The sequence below is a fragment of the Aulonocara stuartgranti genome, assembly GCF_965226115.1.
Source record: "Aulonocara stuartgranti genome assembly, chromosome: 6".
In the NCBI taxonomy this organism is placed as follows: Eukaryota; Metazoa; Chordata; class Actinopteri; order Cichliformes; family Cichlidae; genus Aulonocara; species Aulonocara stuartgranti.
Genome location: NC_138944.1, coordinates 8,442,801 through 8,464,418, shown reverse-complemented (window position 1 = coordinate 8,464,418; position 21,618 = coordinate 8,442,801). Strand labels below are relative to the sequence as shown.

Here is a 21,618-nt window from a genome sequence, read left to right as displayed (position 1 = left end):
CTCTTCTCATTATTCAAACATACACACGGTGAGTTCCTGAAAGATGCTCTTTATTTAAACATATATGTACAGGTAGTTTCAGCTTATTTTCTGCATATTTGTTCAATACTTTGACATTAGGACCTTCATAAATCCACTACAACTACAGAATGCTAAGTTATCAGAACAAAGGTAAAGTGACAGAGAGCAACACTTTGCTTGACATGAGTCACACTAAAGTCCTAAATACACTCAAACACACACCATCTATTGGAGGCATTTACAGCAGAGTTGCATTCATTTCCTGGAGTTTATCATTTTAAAAACGCAAGACTTAAGTTCAAAGGATGCATGTTGTTTCTCTGCAATATCCAGAATGATGATGAATGATGTCTCACTACCACAGTGAACACTTCCTGGCAGCTGATGATGCAGATCTTAATATGGCCTCTGATGTGCTGATTTGGGGAGGAGGGTAAATGTGATGATGGAAGATCAAGTGTTGGCATATACAGGCATTAAAGTCATCATGAAAGGGGTTCCTGAAAACTATAAAGGTGAGTCATTAGGCTGGATGCTAGTTGGCACTCTCTATAAATTGTGTTGGAAAAAGTTTAGATGCATTTTTGTTCCAGTTTTATTCTACTACAATCTATAACCTTTGATTTAGAGGACTCCCCAGAACACCTCAAGATGTAAATGGATTTTTTTTTTTATCTCAAAATGAATTGTAAACTTTTCTCCCATCATATTTTCATTTAAATGTTGTTCTGATATACAAGAGTTTTCTTTTGATGATTCTCTGTGATCTCACTCCAGATTGGATAGAGAAAACTGTCCTTTTGAAGACTTCTAGAAACATAATTGGACCTCTCCTATAGGACGCACATTGCTAACTAGCACTGAGCCCAATATAAGCTCATTTTTAATCTGGTTTCCACTGATGCCGTGCTGCATAGAGCCTTTGCGAACCAGCTGACATTTCCACAGGTTTGAGAATGAACCGGATGCTATATAGCAAAGGTTGGAGTAATTTCAGTGGGGTGGGGGGTACTGTGGACAGAATCTGCAGGTGAATAATCTCTATATTTCTTGTATCTCCACCCTGATGTTAGTGGTTTCAACTTCCGGCTTGGCAACAGTATTGTATCAGATTTTTGGCACTGACTTCAGTCTCTGTCATACAGAACCAGTTCAACACGGGCACTGGCAGCACGTCAGTGGAAAAGAGGCAACTTAGTTTGTTCAGCATTAAGTCTTTGTTTAATTTGTAAATGCCTTAAGAATTAAACTGCTGTTTGATAATATTGCTCAGCACTTGTAGAAAAAATCATCCACTGGCTCCCTCTCCTCATTAGCATATATAAATCAGTTTGCATAAGTCCCTTGGCAGGGAGCCATATTGTTTTTCAGAGCCACTTGTGTTTGTCCCACCTGGGGAAAATGATAAAATGTAGCAACTGAGAGATTCACTGGTTGGATTTTAAGCACTAAATGAATGAATACCCGTCGTCAGACATCAGCTTTTCTCTTCCTGTCAGAGAACCCCAGCATTCAGTTCACTTTATGGACATTGTGCTTGTAGCTCTGCAGATGAGATCCATCCTCATTGAACCTGTCATGATGGAATTAACCAATCTGAAAACTGACTGAATAAATAAATCAACACTTTCAACATAGTTTTTATTTACAGTTCTCTTCACAGCTTCCTTTCCCTTTATTTCATGGTCTTGGTTAAAAGCTCCTTACTATAAAAGTTTCCCTTAAATACCGACCGGGGATCAGCTCCCAACCTCTTGCAAACTAAGCTACGAATCTGATACCTGAACAGTTTCGTGGTTGACTGTGACTCTCCGAGTAACAGGAAGTGATGTACGTCATGTCGTGTGATGTGAGTGCGGTGTCTGACACAGGGTCGGGGCCATAAGCAGGTTTGGGTCAGTTACATTACAGCACACTGGGTGGCTCCGCAGCAGTCCTTAATGATGGCCGCTCCTGACTTGGTGATGGATGGCTTGTTGGGAGGCGGCTCAGGGATTTGTCTCTTGGGCTTTGGAGGATCTTGTCGTAAAGGGAGAGGGAAAAAAGAGACATAATCACATACAATGCTCTTGTCTCTTTAAGATGGTGTGCATGAGTTATTTTTAACCTCTCACTCACTCTGTGTGACTTTGAGCTTCTGTTCCAGAGGCATCAGCTTCAGCCTGAGGAACTCCGCCATCTCTTTGTCCTCCTCCTTCTCCCTGAGGTACAAAACATCCACATCTTAGTCTGAATGAAATTCAGAAAATGTCTGCTTTTATCTGACTGAAGCAGCACTACTGGACTGACTGACTGACAGGACAGCATGGCTGCGCCACAGTTTTTGGTATTTTCAAAGCTAAACATCTGGGGGGGTGTTTTGTTTTAAGAGACTACCAACTTTTAAAATTCCTTCGTCTGTTCATTTCAAGCTCTGCATTTTTCTTCTTAATCTCTATTAAAGTGAGCACACATGCTTTACAGTTCAAGACAATCCTCATCTTATAGTGGGCCTTGGTGAAGCCTACTGTCTGAAACAACCAGGGTTTTTTTTTTATTACTTTGAGCAACTACAGACTTATCTTTCATAAAAACAGGCTTCATCTCTGTTACCTTTCCCCTTCCTTTGTGCAGACTTTGATCTAACTGGCTGCCACGTGGTCAGTCAGAATCATATCAGGGTTATCCACTCTCACTGCCTACATACACTAGTGGAACTTACATACTTGTTTTGAAGCTTTGGAGTCAGTTCAGCTCCTTCCTGTCTTTATCCGAGTATGTATGAACACTTTCTGTCTCTTTCTATTTGTCGCTTTCTCCTTCTTGCCTCTTTTTCCCACTCTTTTGACGTCACTGTACTTGTCATGTTATCTTTCTGCTCACACTCTTCAGGTCAATCACTCTCTGCTCCTTCTGTCAATCTTCCTTTTCAGACCTACCAACGTTTAACCTCCTCAATCATCACTTCATCCTCCTAGATGCCAAAGTTTCCATGACTTTACTAATAATAATGGATTGGATTTATATAGCGCTTTTCAAGGCACCCATTCACTCTCGCATTCACACACTGGTGGAGGCAAGCTACTGTTGTAGCCACAGCTGCCCTGGGGCAGGCTGACAGAAGCGAGGCTGCCATATCGTGCCATCGACCCCTCTGGCCAACACCAGTAGGGTAAAGTGTCTTGCCCAAGGACACAACGACCAGGACAGAGAGGCCGGGGATTGAACCGGCGACCTTCCGGTTACAGATGCGCTTCCCAACCCCCTGAGCCAACTACATCAACTCCACCAGTATCTGGACTCACACTAGTCCAAAAGAAATCTGTCAAATACAGTCCAGACCCGATCAGCTGACAGCTAAGCTGAGAATATTTTGAGCGCCTCTTCCAGAACAGAGCTACGCTGCTAAACATGAATTACTGCTCAGTGAAATAATAATCCTTGGACTACAGTGGTCCTGAATTAACTATAATTAGTTTAGTAATAAAATGTAAGCTCTACTGAGCACATTTTATATATCTAATATTTCTGTTTTCAAAGCAGTCATGAGCTCTTGTAACCTTCAAACTGCAATAAAATATGAAGATGAAGAAATCAACAAATAATCCATTTTTTCTGTTAATTTCACTTTGAGGCGGAGGTCAGTTTTAAATATATTTAAAGACAAAAAGAGGCGAAAAAAGAAAACCGATTCTTGGCTGGAATACAGAAGCCAGAGAGGCATAATAAAAATGTTTTTCTGTCCTTCTCTGGTCTACATTTTGACGTTTTGGTCATCAGGATCTATAAATGTGCTTTCATCCTTATTGGTAAATGGCCTGTATTTATATAGCGCTTTACATATCCAGTCATCCACACACACATTCACACACTGGTGATGGCAAGCTACAATGTAGCCACAGCCACCCTGGGGCGCACTGACAGAGGCGAGGCTGCCGGACACTGGCGCCACCGGGCCCTCTGACCACCACCAGTAGGCAATGGGTGAAGTGTCTTGCCCAAGGACACAACGACCGAGACTGTCCAAGCCGGGGCTCGAACCGGCAACCTTCCGATTACAAGGCGAACTCCCAACTCTTGAGCCACGATTTGAAGTACAAATTAAGATTATTATTAGGTTCTGTATCTGCTCTGTCTTTCAGACACTTAATCATGTATCTCACTAAATTATATTAGGAAGGAGCTTGCTCTGCACCCTTGTTGGCTACCATTTAGTTTTGTACAGGACTTCAAACACTCAACAAAATGACATCTGCTGACCTAAATGAGAATTTTTGTTTCAATATGCTTCCTCTGAACAAATTTATAGGAAATATAGAAACATACACTCGCCAGCCACGCCATTATTGACACCTTACTAGTAACATTATGGAACCTCTTTTGCCTTAACAACTGTTTTAATTCTTGTAGCACAACAAACAGCTTGTCAACATGATGCTCAGAGATTTTGGTCCATATTGACATGATGGCATCACACATTCATGATGCTATCACATCCCAGGGGTGTTTTTTTGGACTGAGATCGGGTGACTGCAGAGACAATTTGAGTAAAGTTCAGGAAATCACGGTAAGCAACAATACTCGGGTGACGTGGCATTTTAAACCATGCTTAATTAGTACTAATGGCCCCGAAGTATCATAAAAATATCCCTCACATCATTACATAACCAGCAGCAGCCCAACTGACAATCTGTAGCCTCAGATTCCTGCTCTTAGGTGACAGTAGTGGCACCTGGTGTGGTCTTCTGCTGCTGCAGCTCATCTGCTTCAAGGTTCAATATGTTGTATGTTCAGACATGTTCTTCAGCATAGTGTTGTAACAAGTTATTATTTGAATTACTTTCGCCTTCCTATGAGCCTAAAGCAGTCTGGCTATTGACCTCGGGCTTCAGCAAGGCATTTTGGATATCTTCTCAATAAACTCTAGAGATGTCTGTGGGGGAAAACTCCCAGTAGACCCAGTAGACTGTAAAATTAAAGATTTCTCTTTGCAGCTCTGTTACCTGAAATTAAAGAGAACACACGATTGGACGTAATCTAATGCTACATGTGGCATTGATTTTGATAGAAGATAATCACTTTTAAGACTCTTTGGTTGTGACTCAGTACTGTCACAAAAAATGATTATAATGACACCGAAATAACCCAGAACAATCTGAAGGCACAGTTTCAAAATTAATCTTTTGAGTCCCACAGACATTTGTTCACGCTGTGATTTAAACCCATTATCTTGCCTATCTGAACGTTATCTGTGTCACACTCTGTGGGTTATCTGGGGGAGCAGACAATGCAGAGCCACAGTCATCAGTCAGCCTCCCTCCCACACACACAGCTAAACACTGCTGTGATGATGAAGTGACCCCTGTTCGCCGTCTTCAGTCAAGTTCACATTCGCGCTACACATTTACTCTAATGAGTCTCCTTCCTGCTGTTTCTCAACTCTTCTATGAGGATCAAATGAAGAAATAAACAGCCAGCGGTATCTGAGTAAACAGACAGTCAGCACACAGAGACGTCATCCCAGATATGAGCTGTGCTCAGAGCTTAGGAGGGCCGTACCTTAATCTCTCCACCTCGGCATCGTCGACCAGAAAATCCCTCTTCTGCACCAGTTTATGGATCTTCAGGATCAGTTCCTCTTCTCGCTGCCTGTGCTTCTTGGTTTTTTCTTTCTCTGGGGGGAAAACAAGGAAGAAAATAAGACGGACAGCAGCAACCCATCTGATGTCTACAGACCGACCCTACAGGAATGTCAGATTCTCTTTAACACTGAGTCACGTCACAAAACAGATCCTTAATTCTGACTCACGCATAATTTATAACAAATAAGGCACTCACTCAATTATGCAAATGTTTGTGAGCCTTCTTTTTGGTTTTGCTGGCTGAAGGATTAAGCATCTGCAAGCATCAGAATTGTCCTGCCTCAAAGAGCTAACCTTCACACTCCAAAGCACAGAATATACACTAACAGACCAAATCAGATGTATGTAAAAACAGAAAAGGACACATCGACACATGGCTGCAGAGGTAGGCTGTCTGGCAATGCTGATATCTAGGCTATTTGAGAAAAAGCGGATGAAAAATGACTGTTAAAACCAGCTTTTTCTAACATGGAGCAGTGCAGCTACAGAGCGAAGCTCCCAGGGGGCAGGACAGCCTGAAGGATGCACGGGTTAGACACATAATCCAAAGTCAGAGGAGCAGGTGCAGGAGAGGTAGCTGGTTCTGTCACATGACTCCTTTTGTCCTGGAGTGGAGTAATGGGATACCAGAACCCCCTTAACAGCATACACAACACTTTTGGCACAAGGGAATGTCAGTGAGATTTTACAGGGCAGTGCAGACTAGGTGGCAAGTGGACAAAATAAAAGGAACACTATGTTATAATGCGATCCTATTAATAATTTATGTGATAAGAAAGTAACATATCTTCTCTCCTATGAATTAAAGCTAGAAAAAAATAAAACACACCTCAACTCAAGACACTTCTGTTTTTCTCGCGCAGCCTTCTATGTTGATCAATGTTGGCAAAACTAGTTATATACTACTCTTAATCTGATTTACGTTTGTGCTGTACTTTTTCAATTCTTCCAAAGGGGGCTATTTGACTGATTTGGTTTCTTGTTTTTTAGCCGCATTCCCAAAGAAGTAATTCTGTCAGAGGTGAGTCCGAGCCCATTAAAAGGGATTCTTTTTTAAGTCTATCTGGATCTCAAAATTGAAGATTCCTTATAAATTTTCCACAAATACACAAGGAATTTAAATGAGAAAATTCTTTAAAAAAAAACACATCAAACTAGTCGAGAACCAGATTCCCTTCAGGGATTTACTTCATTCAAGCTGCGGGGAAAATTTAGCCTTCACACAGGCTAAATTAGAACTACTCATGCTGGATGTGTTACTGTATTGTCAGGGTGTTTCTGTTATTTCGTATATGCTGCTGGGTTGTCAAAGTGGTAAAATAAAATCCAGGCAGCGTTTGACAGGTCAGTCCTGATCCTCATGTGTGCATCCTTGAACACAACACCAGCCCCTCCTGCACACACACACTGACACATGATGTACATGCGCTCGGAGGAGGCGTGTTTTCCTGCTGTTGCCAGGTTCTCTCTATGCATAGCCTCATGTACGCATTTGGGTTGCTATGTGCGATGCAGCTGACGTCAGTCAGCCACTTCAGCACATTCTCGCTGCATTTCTGATACAGGCAACGCTGGAAGTGACTGTAGGCTAATATTTGATTCCGTTTTTGCACAATGAAAACATGCAGGCAGTAAATGAGTGTTTACTGAAATTCATTTTAGACTCTTTGCCTGGAAAACCTCCCTCAGCTTGTGTTTCCTTCAAAGTGATGATGCATGGATGTTTATGTGTTTGTGAGTGTGTGTATGCTTATCTCTCCCTCATAACTTCACTGTGTCCCTGGGACTTACAATCAATCCTGCGTCGTTTATTGTTACGACACGTCCTATAAATCAGTGTGATACTCGCAGAGGCGATAGGCCTCCTGTGAGCTGCACTTTCTATCAAAAGATCTATTTTTGGTCAAGTCTAAACAGAGAGTGTGGACAGTTCTGCATGCAGAGGAACAACTGTGAGTTCTTTATCGCCTGATTTTGATGCAGAATTTCCATGAGTGACTGTTAATTGTACCTGGTACTGCGACAATCTGCCTTAGCTCCTGCTTTAAACTCATGATGTCTTTGCAGAGCTGAATGTCATCCATCCTGAAAAGATAAAAGGGAGAAATAAAAGTAAAGCACTGGCTTCCATCAGATTACAGACAAACTGATATTATTAGCTGCTTCCACTTCCATTTCTGACATATTTATCTGATTGACATGACGTCAGGCAGACCTACACTGTATAATAAGGAATCTTGAAGAAAATAAACAATAATCTGATGTAGAGGAGCTGGATAATTAGTTTGAAGGATTTTCTAATCTAACAAGCGGAGCTTTTTTTATATTAAGTCTTTATGAGGTGAAGAATTTAGCTTTCTGCAACTAATTTTCTGACTTTATCTCTAAAGCTGCCAATTTCCGAACCTGCCATTTTATCAGTTTTGCTACACAAAAACGATTGCCACAATTTCCTCGAGCACAACACACAGTACAACACAGAGTCTTCACATCACTTCTCTTGATATAAAAAGCCATTCAAAACACATTCAGTTAACAAACATTTTAAAAAGCGAGCCCACCAAAGCACTCTGAATGGTTTTTATTATTCAGAATAAATTACCCACATTCAATTCATTTCTGTCACTGAACTTATTAATTCATTAGCAAACAGTTTCAGTGTTAATCTCTAAATAATCACCATTAGCTGGATGTTGTTGAATAAACTCCGCTCTTGTTCTTGTCATTAAGATTTCATAGCCTCGAGCTCACACATCAGGAGTGAGTGTGTTAAGTGTGTCGAGACGGAAAACACACAACGACAAAAAAAATCAATCCTGCATGCTCTCTGTGCTTCCTGTAGCCCTCATGTCTCACCCTTGGGGCCTCGGCATTTTCCCTTTTTATTACCTAAATCCCTGTCTGTGTGTGTGTGTGTGTGTGTGTGTGTGGGTGTGTGTGTGTGTGTGGAGCAGATTTAATTCTCCTTGTGATAGATCAGGACGATGACTCATCCACAGCCTCCTGCCTCCTTCCTCCTCCTCCCTGCATGTATCCCAGTTGCTGTGTTTTACACCTCCCTCCTTCTCCTTTCTCCCCTCCTAGATCCCTCGCTCCGTATATCTCCCTCCTCTGCCTTGTGTTTTACTCTCTCATCGGTATTAGTAGATTCCAGCAACCTTTGGCACGCCATCTGCTACTTGGTGTGTCTGTGCCTGCACGTGAGGACGGACAGCAGAGAGATAACAATAAGCAGCATGGTGGCCTAATTAAGCCCTGCAAGTAGGCTTTTTATTACAGTGCAACACTGTGGGATTTTTTAAATCTTTATCAGCTTCATCTGATACTTCGACCAACACTGGGCAGATACTAAACATGCAGTTACCCCCCAAAATACATGGTTCATTGGTGAGAAATTTGGAAATAGTTTTGCACAAAAATAAACAAAGCCTTGTATTTCCATTTTTAGTTTTAAAACGATACACTGAGCGGGTATATAATGCTGTTAAAACTTCTTTTTCAGCAGTGATCTATAATCCTTTAAGCTTAGCAGCCAGTGAGTCCATCAGTGATGACTCATTCAGCTGCTACATGCATGTCCAGCCCTCGGAATAATCAATGGACAAATTGACAGCTTCCCTAAATATTGAGCACCAAGCTTAATGTATGTGTGAAGGAAGTAACACGCATGCCTTTGTGTTGTATTAAGAGTATCAACTGTGTCTTGGTTAAAAAAAAAAAACCTCAAAAAAAGGCGAACCTCTGGTCTCAGAAAAAACACAGACACTCACATGAAGCGCAGCTCTGACTCTCTGCGCACCAGGACTTCCCGCAGGCGTTGGATACGAGCCATCTCCACCTCGATCTCCTCTGGAGACATCGTGCTCTCTGCCATTGACACATCTGAGTGACCTGAGAGGAAGACAAACAGAGGAAAAACAATGCAATAAAAGAAGACAGACCTACAAGACATTCTTGAACCATAGTTTTATTCACTCTGGACACTCCTTCACAGTTCAACCATGCCTGCTTGGTTTAAATTACAGAGAACAAGTACTACACATGGCTTACTTCCATTGGCCGCATCTAATTAAAGCTCTAAAATGTAAAGTCCTCATTCCTTTGATTTGATGTCACATGTGCATTGGAAAGTTCACTCCTTTCGTTTCATCGTTGAAAACTTTCTCATACCGTCAGCTTCTTGGCAAACTCACTTCTCACCTCCTCTCTGTGTGACATGTCATATCACTGCACCCAAGAGCATGATATTTGGTGAGAAAGAGGTGTGGATAATTGAGTTAAGTGATCTGAAGTTTAAAATCAAAGCAGTGCTTCAGCCATAAATTACAGATTTTTTTTCTGAAAGCTTCCAATCGCCCATAAGAAAGGAATTAACCAGGAATATATCACAAGTATTTTCCAAAGAGACAGAAAAAGCACTTTCAGCACGGACCGATGACCAGATGTGGCTTCTCGTTGATTTCTTCCCAAGCTGGAACTGACCTCACACTCCATCTCTGCCAGTAACATGCAGAAACATTGCAGCTACTATACAGACAAACCACTTAATGCACTCGTCAATGCACCGACCACAAAAATGCCGCAACACCTGATGAAGCGGCTCAGCATACGGACAACAGCATAAATCGAGCCAATATGGAAAACCTATCTATGTTCTCTGTGTGTGAAAGTGTTTAGCACTGTGGTGTGCTGATTCCCTCCTCAGAAGAGAAAGCCTGGTTCACCAAGGCTTTGACAAAGGGACCAATGAAGAACTTTACAAAGTTGCATTATGGGAAGTGTTGTACCTGGCTGAAGGGGAGCTCGGTGTAAAGTAAACAAAGGTATCTTTTTACTGCTAATTATGCAAAGCTACTCTAGTAGAATGAATGAATAAACATACTAAGCTGGAAATTACATAAAAGTATTGTTATGATAAAAATACTATTGCGTAAAAGTGTCTCAAAAGACAGTTATATAGTGTACCTTACTTGATCTTCTCATATGAATACTCACTTCTCCATATAGAAATTACAAGGATTCTAAGTGTCTGTCATTCCTTCTTCCCACTCAGGCTGTGAAGTGATGCCAGGACAACAGGACATAATGTCCGGTCTACAGATGCCACGTCACAATACACCTGATTAAACAGTTATTTGCGTCTATAACACACTCTGACGCATGATTTATTCAAAGTATGTACGGTAATATTAGAGGGTTGGGATCAGTCCTCCGTCCTCCTGCAGCAACACTAACTGCAGTGTGCGTTTGTGATACTTTTCATGGATGCTTGCTGAGGATGGAGCTGACTCACCACAGCAGACAGAAGTCTGCACAGGAGGGCGCACTTTGTTTGTGCCTTGCTGATGTTGAATCACCATCTGACACGTCTGCTGACAAAAGACGCAGTTGCGAAAGTTTGTATCAGCGAGATACGAACTAAAGTTTTACACGCGTTTCCTCTATCTCCTCTTTTTTTATTTTACTGTTTCTTGCTTTTTCCTCGCACGTTCCTCTGCCTCGCTTACAGCCACGTGTTCATCATCAATAACACCAAGCTGCATTAGGTCCTGACCAGACCATTAAAAGTGGCAAAGTGCCAGCTCAATAATGTCTTAACAGCTCTCTCTGAACCCGACATGCCGCTAACACCTACTGAGCACTAAAAACACTATAAGTAATTAAATGATAATATAATTAAAAGTGGCGCTTTCCTCAGAGACAGGTATGGTTGACAACAAAATCCAGCCAATGTAAACCACACCTGAACTACCCCAGTTTCACTAAAACTAACTGGCTCATTGGTGTACTTCAGGATTACGACTTAATGAGGCTAAAACAACCCTGAGAGTCAGGATCGTGTGTACTGCAGCAGCCACATGGGGTTTAACAACAGGGAAATGTCAGTGCCTGTATGACATCGAATGCAGACACCCCCTGACACATGCTGCAGTCACACTGTACACACTGCTGCCGGACCACACCCCCTCCAGTGGGGAAAAAAGAAGAAAAAAAAACAGATGGTGGGGACAAAATAGAAAGTGCAAGGCAAACATGTGTGCTATTTGCCTAATAGATGGACACAAACCTGCAGGGAGCTGCCTTTGTTGTACCTCTGTGTTGTTTTCTGCCTGTATGTTTGTCTTTGTAGCAGAAAGAAAACGAGAGCGCGAGAGAGCAATGGCTGGATCTGTTTCTAAAAATATCCTCTGCATTTTCTTCTCAGACTTAATCTGGAAGTTTCTTCACACACTACTCCCCTGTGATGATGATGACTGGAATCAGGAGGGACACTTCTGAAGTCTCTTATATTTCTCTAGCTTCGTCATTCAGCTACGTCACTAAAACACTTTTTATCACACGAGAACAGGAGAAAATAACAGAAACATCTAAGACGATGTAAACAAACTCTGTTTTTGCTGCTTTATGCCCATCCCGAAGCTTTGCGTTTGAATGATTTCATTTGATCATGACTGTGCATTAATATTGCCACAGGCACAAATCCAAATCAGCATTAAAACTAAACAACCATTTCATTTTATCATCTAACATGCGTGGTATTGACTAAAGATGAAATCCATTAGGCATGTGACATAAAAATAGATTAATCAATCATCTAACAACCATGAATGCCAAGCAAATATTTTATTGATTCTGGCTTTCCATGGGGAGGATTTTCCTCTTTTTTTCATATCACTTTAATTTGAATAGATTTTCATCAGTTGCTGAAGAAAAAAAAGCTCTCTGAAGAGGAGACAGAGCTCTGAGCTACTTCAGACACTACTTAATAAATGAGAGAGTGTGCATTTTATATGCAGCCTTGAATAGAACAAATAAGACAGGATCGTGTGATGTTGAATTTAATGTCTTGTTTGGCGTTTTTGCAGCTTATGCTCTATTATCACAACAACAAATTAGCCTTAATTTGTTGTTGTTATATTTATTATTGGTACTTGTGAGTCTCGCCAACACAGCTACGCAAAATGAATCCCATGAATAATCACTGAAAGTGGGGAATAGAGTTAATAACATTTTTTAAAGCTGCCTCTTGAGCCCTTTCATATAGATATACGTACACTGATTAGAGCAGAGGAGCAGGGTGTTCACTCAGAGCTAGTGCTCCTGCTGCATCTTATCAGCTCACAATTAAATATCCACAAGTTTGCAAATGCGCTGCGTCCGAGACCTTTAGTGGTTAAAATTCATTAACAAAGGGCGCAATATGCTACCCACGGTTTGCACATAAGGGACGTAATACGCTTTTTAGTACCAAGGCAGCGCTATTGATCCCATCCCAAACCTTTTGTGAGTCACGCTTTAACCATTTAAACTCTAAGTGCTGACTGGGCATCCTGACAGCGAAACACACACTGAAGAAAAGCTGAGACCACAGCTGCACGTTTCCCGCCACACACTTCCCGTTTTTGTCTTTATTCCCTTTTATTTTATTGTTTTTCGTTGACGACGCTCACCTTTGTCCGTTGTCCACGCCGTTTCCGACACAGCTCCGTAGCTCCTGAGCGCGCGCTCGGTGTCCGATATAGATTTCTTCAGTTCCATGTCGGTGGAGTGCACGCGCGCCGAAACCGAGAAACGATGTCGTCCTTCTGCGTCTCGTCTCTGAGTCTGTGCGACCTTTCAGATAAGTCAAATTTCACCCGGTGACAAGGCTCCAGGGACCCGAGACGTTGAGCATCTTTATTCGAGGTTTCAAGTCCTTCGACGTGTGGATGGAGAGGATGTAGAGAGCATGCGCAGTGCGGCCAGGAATGTAAAGGCTGGGAGACACCCACTATCACCGAGAACGCATTGAGAGAAGAGGGGGAAAAAAAACACACACACACACACACACACACAACCTAATCTAAATATTTACCTATGTTTTATTTAGTAATTGAAATTTCATATATACACAATCATATATACAAATTTCTTTATGTTTCCTCTTCCACTTATCCATCCATCCATTCACTTCCACTTATCCGTCTTTCGCAAATGCAGGCTTTCCGCTGAATAGAAGTGCGCGCGCATACACACTAGGATATATATATATATATATATATATATATATATATATATATATATATATATATATATATATATATATATATATATATATAAACAACGCTGTCATTTTATTGAAATATTTTTATTATTTTGCTTTTTTAGCTATTTTGTTACTCGTTATGATGAACTTAGTGAACTGTTGTAATAAACCCGTTTCCCAACTTAAGGGATAAGTAAGGAAACGTTATCTGAAAACAATAGGCCTACTAATTTTCATAGTACACATTAATGTTTTTGATGATTGTATTCAGTGTATTGCAAGTTAGTAGTTTAATATTATATACTGTCTCTGGTGAGAGCACTTCAACAGTTTGTCTCCTTAGGCTTTTCTTTGACTCACATGCATATAAAACTGACAAAGGTTAAGAAGCAGGTGTTTTCACACAGTTGGTCAGTTTGCTTTATGGAAAATCAGGCAAACATCTTTTTGAACAATCTGTTACAAATTTAGAAACCACTTTAATGGAAAAAAGGAAGCTTCATTGTTTAAGTTTACTACCTTGTAAAACTGCGTACAAAGGCTATACAGTTCAATGAGTGGGAAGTGCTTTATATACAAGCTTTGATTCTCAAAATACCTGTAGTCCATCTAAATGGCAAGTAATCCATAGGAGGGATTTTCCTCTTGAACTCAAGCCAAAACAAACAAAAGGCACCTTTTGTGAAAAAAAACTGTGAGGCTATTGACCATTGTTCTGTTGTAGGTACAAGAACAAGCTCATTAATGTCCATTTCATTTGTGTAGCTACAATGGTGTTCTCACTGTGCTCAGTAAAAAGAAAAAAATCCAACAATAAATGAATGACATTTTCTCGATTTATTCAACAATAAATATTATTACTATATTTCCAGCGGTTAGTGCAGAAGTAATTAGATGAGTTTTCACAGTCAACAGCAGCCATTTGTGCTCTGTGACAACAAAACCAGTAAAAACAGAAGGTTTTGACTTTGGAAAAATAGCATAGAAACAAAAGGAATATTCATTTCTTGGACATTTCAGCTCCAGGGTATCAGCACACATACAGTCAGGAAATCGGAAGTTATTATTAAGAAACATACACTCCAATCTCTGATAAAAGATACAGTAGTGATTAAAATGTTTTTCTTTACCTCAGATCCAGCAGTGCTTCATATATTAATATGTTATTAACAGCACTAATTTCGTCTTGTGAGACAGATGAAATGTTATAGCCACACACACTCAGAATGAGTATGTAATCGCAAACTATATTTTAGGCTCAAACGTACCAAAAAAGCTCTCCATAAATCCCAGTAGTACATGGAAACAGAAAGAAAAAGTTAATTATCTGTGTGAAACAGAAAAGAGAAGTATGCCATTAAAGTCTATATATAACATAACAAACTGCTGTACTCTAGCTGCACTCGATTTATAAAAGCCAGAGGCATCTGATTTAACATTTTTTTATGCAGGCAAGTTCTATAAAGTATCTATAAAGTAATATTTATACAGATGGTTGAGCCCATGCGATGGTATAATATTAACAAAGGTTACAAAAACAGGCAGGCAACATTTCTTCCTTTCAAGTAAATGGATGTTTGAGACAAGCTTTTCCAGTTTTTATTAGACCAACACGGCATAACCTTTAACTTTCTCAGTACTGCATATTAAATAGTGAAATGACGATGACTGAAAATGTGCAAATCAAAACTGTGTTTTCAGATCTGCTTACATTTTTCTTGTGCTTGAATGGATTCATACTGTGCACTCAGTTCATTAGCGTTCTTATGTAAAAATGATCCACCTATAAATTGATAATACAAACATATAAAACAATATCACATATTGTTGGTACTAGAGGTGTCAGGATAGATGTTATTCATAATAACAGTGATATTTAAAACTGAAATTATGATAATTTTGTAGTTGTTATTACTTTCATGTCTGTACAGCTATTCCTATAGACTTTCTTTTTGTTGATTTTTTTTATGGATTTTGTAATAATATCAGTGAATTATTTTGACCATGAAAATCATTTGAGGTAAAAATCGTACATTGTGACAATCCTAACTGGTACCTGGGTATGTCTGTATTCGATACATCATATACTAAAATGTAAACTGGAAACATCTGGGATATTTCTTAGCGATCAGGCACTCTTTCAGCCAAAGATGAAAGGTTAAGCTGAGATTTAAATGTTTAAAATGTGACTCAAATCATCATTAATTAAAATTCTAAGCTAATAAATTAGCTGCCAGTGTCCACATGGTGGAAATCATTTGTACACTATTCCGTTTTTCACTTTGATGCAAATCAAGCAAATCAAGTTAATTTTTTTTTTAAAAAAGGACCTTACTTGTGGAACAAACACAAGATGGCATTAATAAAAATGAACAAAAGAGCCGATGGTCATAGTCACTGTGGTATGGAAGGATAGATCTTAATGTTTTCCCACAGAGCTAATATACTGCATAAATAATAAAAATATTCCGCATATACATTCAAGATGCTGGAGTTTTTTTCAGCACTTTCACTCTTATCTCACCGAGTCTTTGACCTGTGACCTTGGCAGTGTTAGTGTAACATCAGCTGAGTTAGACCGCAGTCCACTAGTCCAGCTGACGTTTTGTCACCTTCCATAAAAACGACTGACTCTGCTACTGTGTGGGTTTACATAGTCATGCCCCTTTGCTGGGGGCATCCACCTTGTCTTTCTCTTTAGTGTATTCGGCATCATCGTCTTTATGAGGGAACATCCACGCCAGCGCAGCACCAGCTGTGCCATCACCGGTCTGACGTGAGAAGCACAAGAAAGTGGCCCAGATGAAGGCACAGCAGCCAGTGAAGGTGGTCCGCACATACAGAGGCACCAAGGCAAAGTTCAGAAACTGAGAGAAATTGAGATAACAGCATATCGTCATCACTATTATGTCATAAATGTCTACTGATTGCTATTTAACACAGTGGTATGGATAGCAACTGGAGGGTAAAAGGTGTGGACAATGACCCAATGCAGTACGTAAGAAACACAGAAAAACACTTCCCCAGATACGTATTTAGCCTTTTTTTTTTTTTAGCCTTTATTGGATAGAGAGGGTGTAGATAGACAGTAAAGCGGGGAGAGAGAGGGGAAGACATGTAGCTAAGGGCTAAGGGTTTGATTCAAACCCGGTCCTACTGCTCTCTGGTCATACGGCATATCGTCGCTTGCTCACCCACTGAGCCCACCGCTGTTTTTGAAGGTGAGATTGATTTTTGTGATACTACAGGATATTTTATTTCTGCTTTTACTTCATAGTTTCATAGTAATAAACTATCATTTTACAATCCTGTGTTTTGATTCATGTTTCTGCTAATGCAGTACAATGAACTGTAACTTTATTGTGGTATTTGACTTAGGTTTCTTCTCTGGTTTTCATGGAGTTTTTTGGATGCCCATTTAGCTGGGTTTCTGTTTAAGTTTCAGTTTCTACTTTGAGTTTATTACTTGTGCTAAGTGTCAGTGATTCCCCTCTCAGTTCTCTCCTTTGCCTCATCCTTTAATGCTAATGCATTTGTCCTCCAAGTTCCCTCGTCTCTGTCTTCGTGTTTAGTGTGAGCCTTCATTTCTCCACATTTACCATTTTGTCTTTTGGTTATTTCTTAAGCTTGGTTTTTCTTCATGTGTTACTTCCTACCTTGGCATTGTCCTTATTTTTTTGTTATGTCTAAACCTGAACCTCCATGTGCCACTTGCTCTGCTGATCTCACTGTATGGACTTTGATTTCTGATGGTATCTGTTTTTGGTCTTTGCTTGATGAAAATAGTTGAAATGTAGCAAAGCAGATCATTGAATCAGAGTCAGAATACTGTTTCCCAGAGAAAAATATGTGGTCACAGTTGCTCCAAGCGAGCTGCACGCGCACACACACACACACACACGCACACGCACACGCACACACGTCACTGAACGAATGTATTAATTCCTGTTGTATAAATAAAGAAAGCAGACGGTGACAGAGCACAAGTCCGTGAGTGTCTCTTACGTGTAGGAGCGCTCTGTCACTTGTCATTGCGAGTAAAGACAAGTGCAGTGTTTGTGTTTTCTAACTCAAGTGTCTCAGCTGAAGAATTGCAGGCTGATTTTAAGAAATCCCCTCTCAATACCCTTCATCCCTGAACTTTATTGCACAATTACTCTACATAGCTTCACCCAATTATATTAATGGACATAAGCTGATAATGATGATGCTGATATTTACCTGCATGAATGGCCAGAACATTAGCCCTGTCTGAGAAGAGAGATACAAACAAAGCACAAAATAAGAACTAGAAAACATAATCAGAAGAGCACCTAATAAACGGTTTGTACCAATAAAACTGCGGATGTTTGGGATTTGAGCACTCAACACATTGGACTCTTCTGCTTTGAAACAGATACTGTTAACTGTCACGACTTTAGAAAACAACAGCCTGTGTCTGTGACTCACCTTATAAGTATTCAGGAATTTTTCTCTCCAGTCTTCCAAGATGTCTTCTTTGCCCTCCAAGAAACTGACACCTGGAGGCACATGAGATTTGACTGATTTATAGGCAGTGCAGGAAGATCAATGCAGTTTGTACAGTATAAACATATTAAATAATCATGTCATGTTTTTTGAAGATCTTGATAAACATATAGCCACATTTGAAACAAAAATTAGTACAATAACCCAGTGTACACTGTTTTCCACTATCATTATGGAGTTTATGAAGCGTATGTGTAAGTTCAATAAGGATCTGTAATCACTTATCTGCCTGCCTCCGTGAGTGTTCAGCTGCTTTTCTGTTTTCTACACGGCTACCGCTTCCCTGTACTGTCAATCTCAATACTGACGTCATTACTCTAGTCCAATCATTTTCTCACCCGCCTTCTTTTTGCCAATCAGCCTCTGCTTTGCATGTTTTAAATCTCTGTTCCCACAGACCCCACCTCTACCCCATCTTGTTTAAACCCCTCAGCCAGAACTCTATTAAAGCTTCTGTATTCATTTTCACCACCAGCAGCGTTTAGACTCCGGGGCATGCTGTCCTAAATCATATCTCCGCTGGGATTTCATTCTGGCATGATGGGTCATCTGAGTCTAATCCCCAAATACATTAATTTCTGTATCTCAATTTTTAAGGATTCAACTGTTTCCACATTTGAAGTGAGTCAAATAGGTCCATGTTAGGTCATTTAAGTGTTTAACTAAACGTGCTGGTCTGGCTTTAAAAAATCCATCCATCTCCATTTCTGAATAAATTCTTTAATCTGTCTCGCATGTATTGGTTATTATTCCCTAACAAAAAAGGGAAAATATTAATTTTACTATACTATCTTGATTCTAGTTAATTTTTAATTTAACTTTCAATAGTTTATGTCCAAAAGCGATTATTGCACTTTCAACATTTAAGGTTATAGTTATAAAATCTGTAGTTTTTTTTGAGCAGAAGCAATTTTAGAGAAGAAGTTACAAAAGAAAGGTTTTGTGACAGACTGCAATAACAAGTTCTGATAAATTTATACCAGCAATATTGCTGTATATTGTTATGATTGTATCTGAGTGGATTGGAGCCTTACTGACACTTCTGGACCTCATGAAAGCACAAGCTACACAATAACTTATTGTGAAAATACTGCCCGAGTCCACAACAACTTTTGCTCAGCAGTAATGAATACTGTAAAACAACTGAGCTGCTCTGCTCTGCTGAATAAAACCATTTCTACGGTACCCCCCAAAAAATCTTTTCCCCCTGCATTATGTCTCGACATCAGCACATACTGGGGAACAAAATCAGGGGGGTTTTTTGGTTTGTAATGAGCCATTCTAGGGGAGTGACTACATACAAGAACTCAAATGGTCTGCATGTTAAAGAAAATTCTAATCAGTTTCCTGTTATTTTTAGTCATTTGATGAACAAAAATGTATTTTGCAAGGAAAATTACAACCCGCTTATAATCTTATTTGTACATTCTGGAGGATTTCTTTTGAGCTCTGGATGAATAATAAAAATCTAATTAAATCTAGCAAAAAAGTATGCAATTCTGATTTCATTTTTCACATTTGTATTATTTTCAGTATTTGTTTTCCATTTAATCTGACTTGGCTCTCCTTTTCTGCTTGCTTTCTAAGTCTTTGTTCATCCGATTATTTTAATTAAATGTTATTTAAGTCTTTGACTCGACTCTCAAAGCTGTAATCATAAGCTTTGACAGCAGATATGTCAAATGTTTAAATAAGCATGTGTTCTTTGATTTTTTCCTCTGTGGATTTATTATTAAAAACTTGCTAGGATTGAGGTCCCTTTGTGATCCGGGTTCTGATAGGGAGGAATTTTATCACTTCCCATCTAAAGTAAACCACTGTAATGAAGCAATATCTGCTGGCAGTATCAGTCGTAGTCCGCCCAGTTAGTGGTAATAATCCACTCTTTCATGTCTTTCACTTGACCTCTGCTCGTCTGTGTCACGAGACAAGGAACAAGCGGTGATATTAAGCCACATGAAAGGAGCACAGAGAGGGCATGGGTCTGATTACAAATGGACAGAGAGGCGATCAGCTGTGAGATTAACCATTAACCGCCGTCAGAAATCCTCCAGCCTGTGCCTCCCACAGCCCACCGACCTGTGTAGAAGACACTGGTGGCGAGGGGCGCAGCCGTCGTCTGGTCCAGGAACAGCTTCCTCATCACCATCCCGATAGAGTTCCCGGGAAATCTCCTCTCCAGGAAACGCATCCAGAAGAAATTGAAGTTGCCATGGAAACTAAACGCGACCACCGCGACGTTCCGTGTTTGTCTCCACTCGATGGTCTCCCTCCCGGAGAACCACTGGTGGACGAAGTCCCCCCCGGCGAACAGGCAGCCGTACAGTGTCACGTTGGTAACCCACGGAAAGCGACGGGCATGTCTTAAAAACAGCTTTAGCATTATTTTTAGCTGCCGTTACCCCGTGAAGTGAAAATAAAAACCTATTTCAAGTCCTTTTAACCACAAAACGACTGACTGTGATGTGCTAGCTAAACGCGTATACTTTAACAGTCACACACGGGTCTTCACTCTCTCCACATCACAGTATTCACCTACCACCGAGTCTTTACGTTTCTCGTGTAATTTACGCTATAAAAACACAAAATCATAGCTAAGATACTTGCTTGGCAAACACCATACAGCTGTAACCGGCACTGGACTGACAGCCGGCGCAAAGGTAGCTTCCTTCTGCTTAAATTTACTACGCCCCCTTTTTTACGTGAAAAACAGAAGCAGCGTTGAAGGGGCGGGGCTGGAACGTCCAGAGGAATATGTCCGCTTCACCGCGAGGATCTTACCTCAAGTGACGCTTTTATGAACAACCAGACCGTGAAGTGCGAAGGCTTCTCTGTCAAATAATGTCTTCTTTACATCATGGCAAGGCTAATAGATCCATCATCTCAAGGGCAACAGATCAAAGACTCGACTTCAAACCTAAATCTTCTCTGCAGAAAATCACTGGCAGTACTGACAGGGTCCGTTCAGGGGATATTAACACAGGCTATAATAACACAGGCTACCAAGGACGGAGACTACAACTGTGTTTTTCAGTTCCCAGGATCGAAGAATTATGTATGTATGGTATGATTTTACAAATGTGTATATAACGTTAACTTTATATTAATTTAAATCTATGACGGTCTAACATTAATAGGTAGCAAAATAATAAGTAACTAAAGCTTTCAAATAAATCGTTTGGAGAACAGAGTACAAAATTTACATCCACAATAAAGTGGAGTAGAGGTATAAAAGTAGCACAATGCAAAAGTCAAGCAGAAGGTAAGTCAGTAAAATACTTGACTAATTATACTAAATTCCATTGTGTTTAATCCATAATAGGGTTGGTGTGACAGAAGAGAATGCTAGGGATAAGGTGGGGCAGATGGTTCTGTGTGGTGACCCCTAAGGAGAACAGCTAAAGAAGAAGAAGAATTGAATCA

The 21,618-nt window shown here is 40.2% G+C and overlaps 2 protein-coding genes across 2 annotated transcripts; both read right to left on the bottom strand.

The window, feature by feature from the left end:
* Window positions 1-42: 42 nt before the first annotated feature.
* bmerb1 (bMERB domain containing 1) lies at window positions 43-13,596 on the bottom strand. Its single transcript, XM_082537573.1, has 6 exons — window positions 13,094-13,596; window positions 9,413-9,533; window positions 7,654-7,727; window positions 5,560-5,674; window positions 2,140-2,222; window positions 43-2,040 (listed from the first exon to the last, which is right to left on the bottom strand). The coding sequence occupies exons 1-6, from the start codon at window positions 13,179-13,181 to the stop codon at window positions 1,922-1,924; spliced, it is 600 nt and encodes a 199-aa protein (XP_082393699.1). The 5' UTR covers window positions 13,182-13,596; the 3' UTR covers window positions 43-1,921.
* Window positions 13,597-14,165: 569 nt separating this feature from the next.
* LOC309708900 (mpv17-like protein) lies at window positions 14,166-21,418 on the bottom strand. Its single transcript, XM_082537251.1, has 4 exons — window positions 20,275-21,418; window positions 18,118-18,188; window positions 17,890-17,919; window positions 14,166-16,535 (listed from the first exon to the last, which is right to left on the bottom strand). The coding sequence occupies exons 1-4, from the start codon at window positions 20,576-20,578 to the stop codon at window positions 16,326-16,328; spliced, it is 615 nt and encodes a 204-aa protein (XP_082393377.1). The 5' UTR covers window positions 20,579-21,418; the 3' UTR covers window positions 14,166-16,325.
* Between the last annotated feature and the right edge of the window lie 200 nt (window positions 21,419-21,618).

Bases quoted from the DNA above. Each gene is read 5' to 3' on its own strand.
- bmerb1 (XM_082537573.1), bottom strand. From the start codon at position 13,181: ATGGAACTGAAGAAATCTATATCGGACACCGAGCGCGCGCTCAGGAGC. The intron at 7,728-9,412 runs GTGAGTGTCTGT...TTATCTTTTCAG, and splicing joins GAGTCAGAGCTGCGCTTCAT to GATGGATGACATTCAGCTCT. The intron at 2,223-5,559 runs GTACGGCCCTCC...TTTGTACCTCAG, and splicing joins GCCGAGGTGGAGAGATTAAG to GGAGAAGGAGGAGGACAAAG.
- LOC309708900 (XM_082537251.1), bottom strand. From the start codon at position 20,578: ATGCTAAAGCTGTTTTTAAGACATGCCCGTCGCTTTCCGTGGGTTACC. The intron at 18,189-20,274 runs GTCGGTGGGCTG...ATGTGCCTCCAG, and splicing joins CACCAGTGTCTTCTACACAG to GTGTCAGTTTCTTGGAGGGC. The intron at 17,920-18,117 runs GTGAGTCACAGA...CTCTCTTCTCAG, and splicing joins AATTCCTGAATACTTATAAG to ACAGGGCTAATGTTCTGGCC.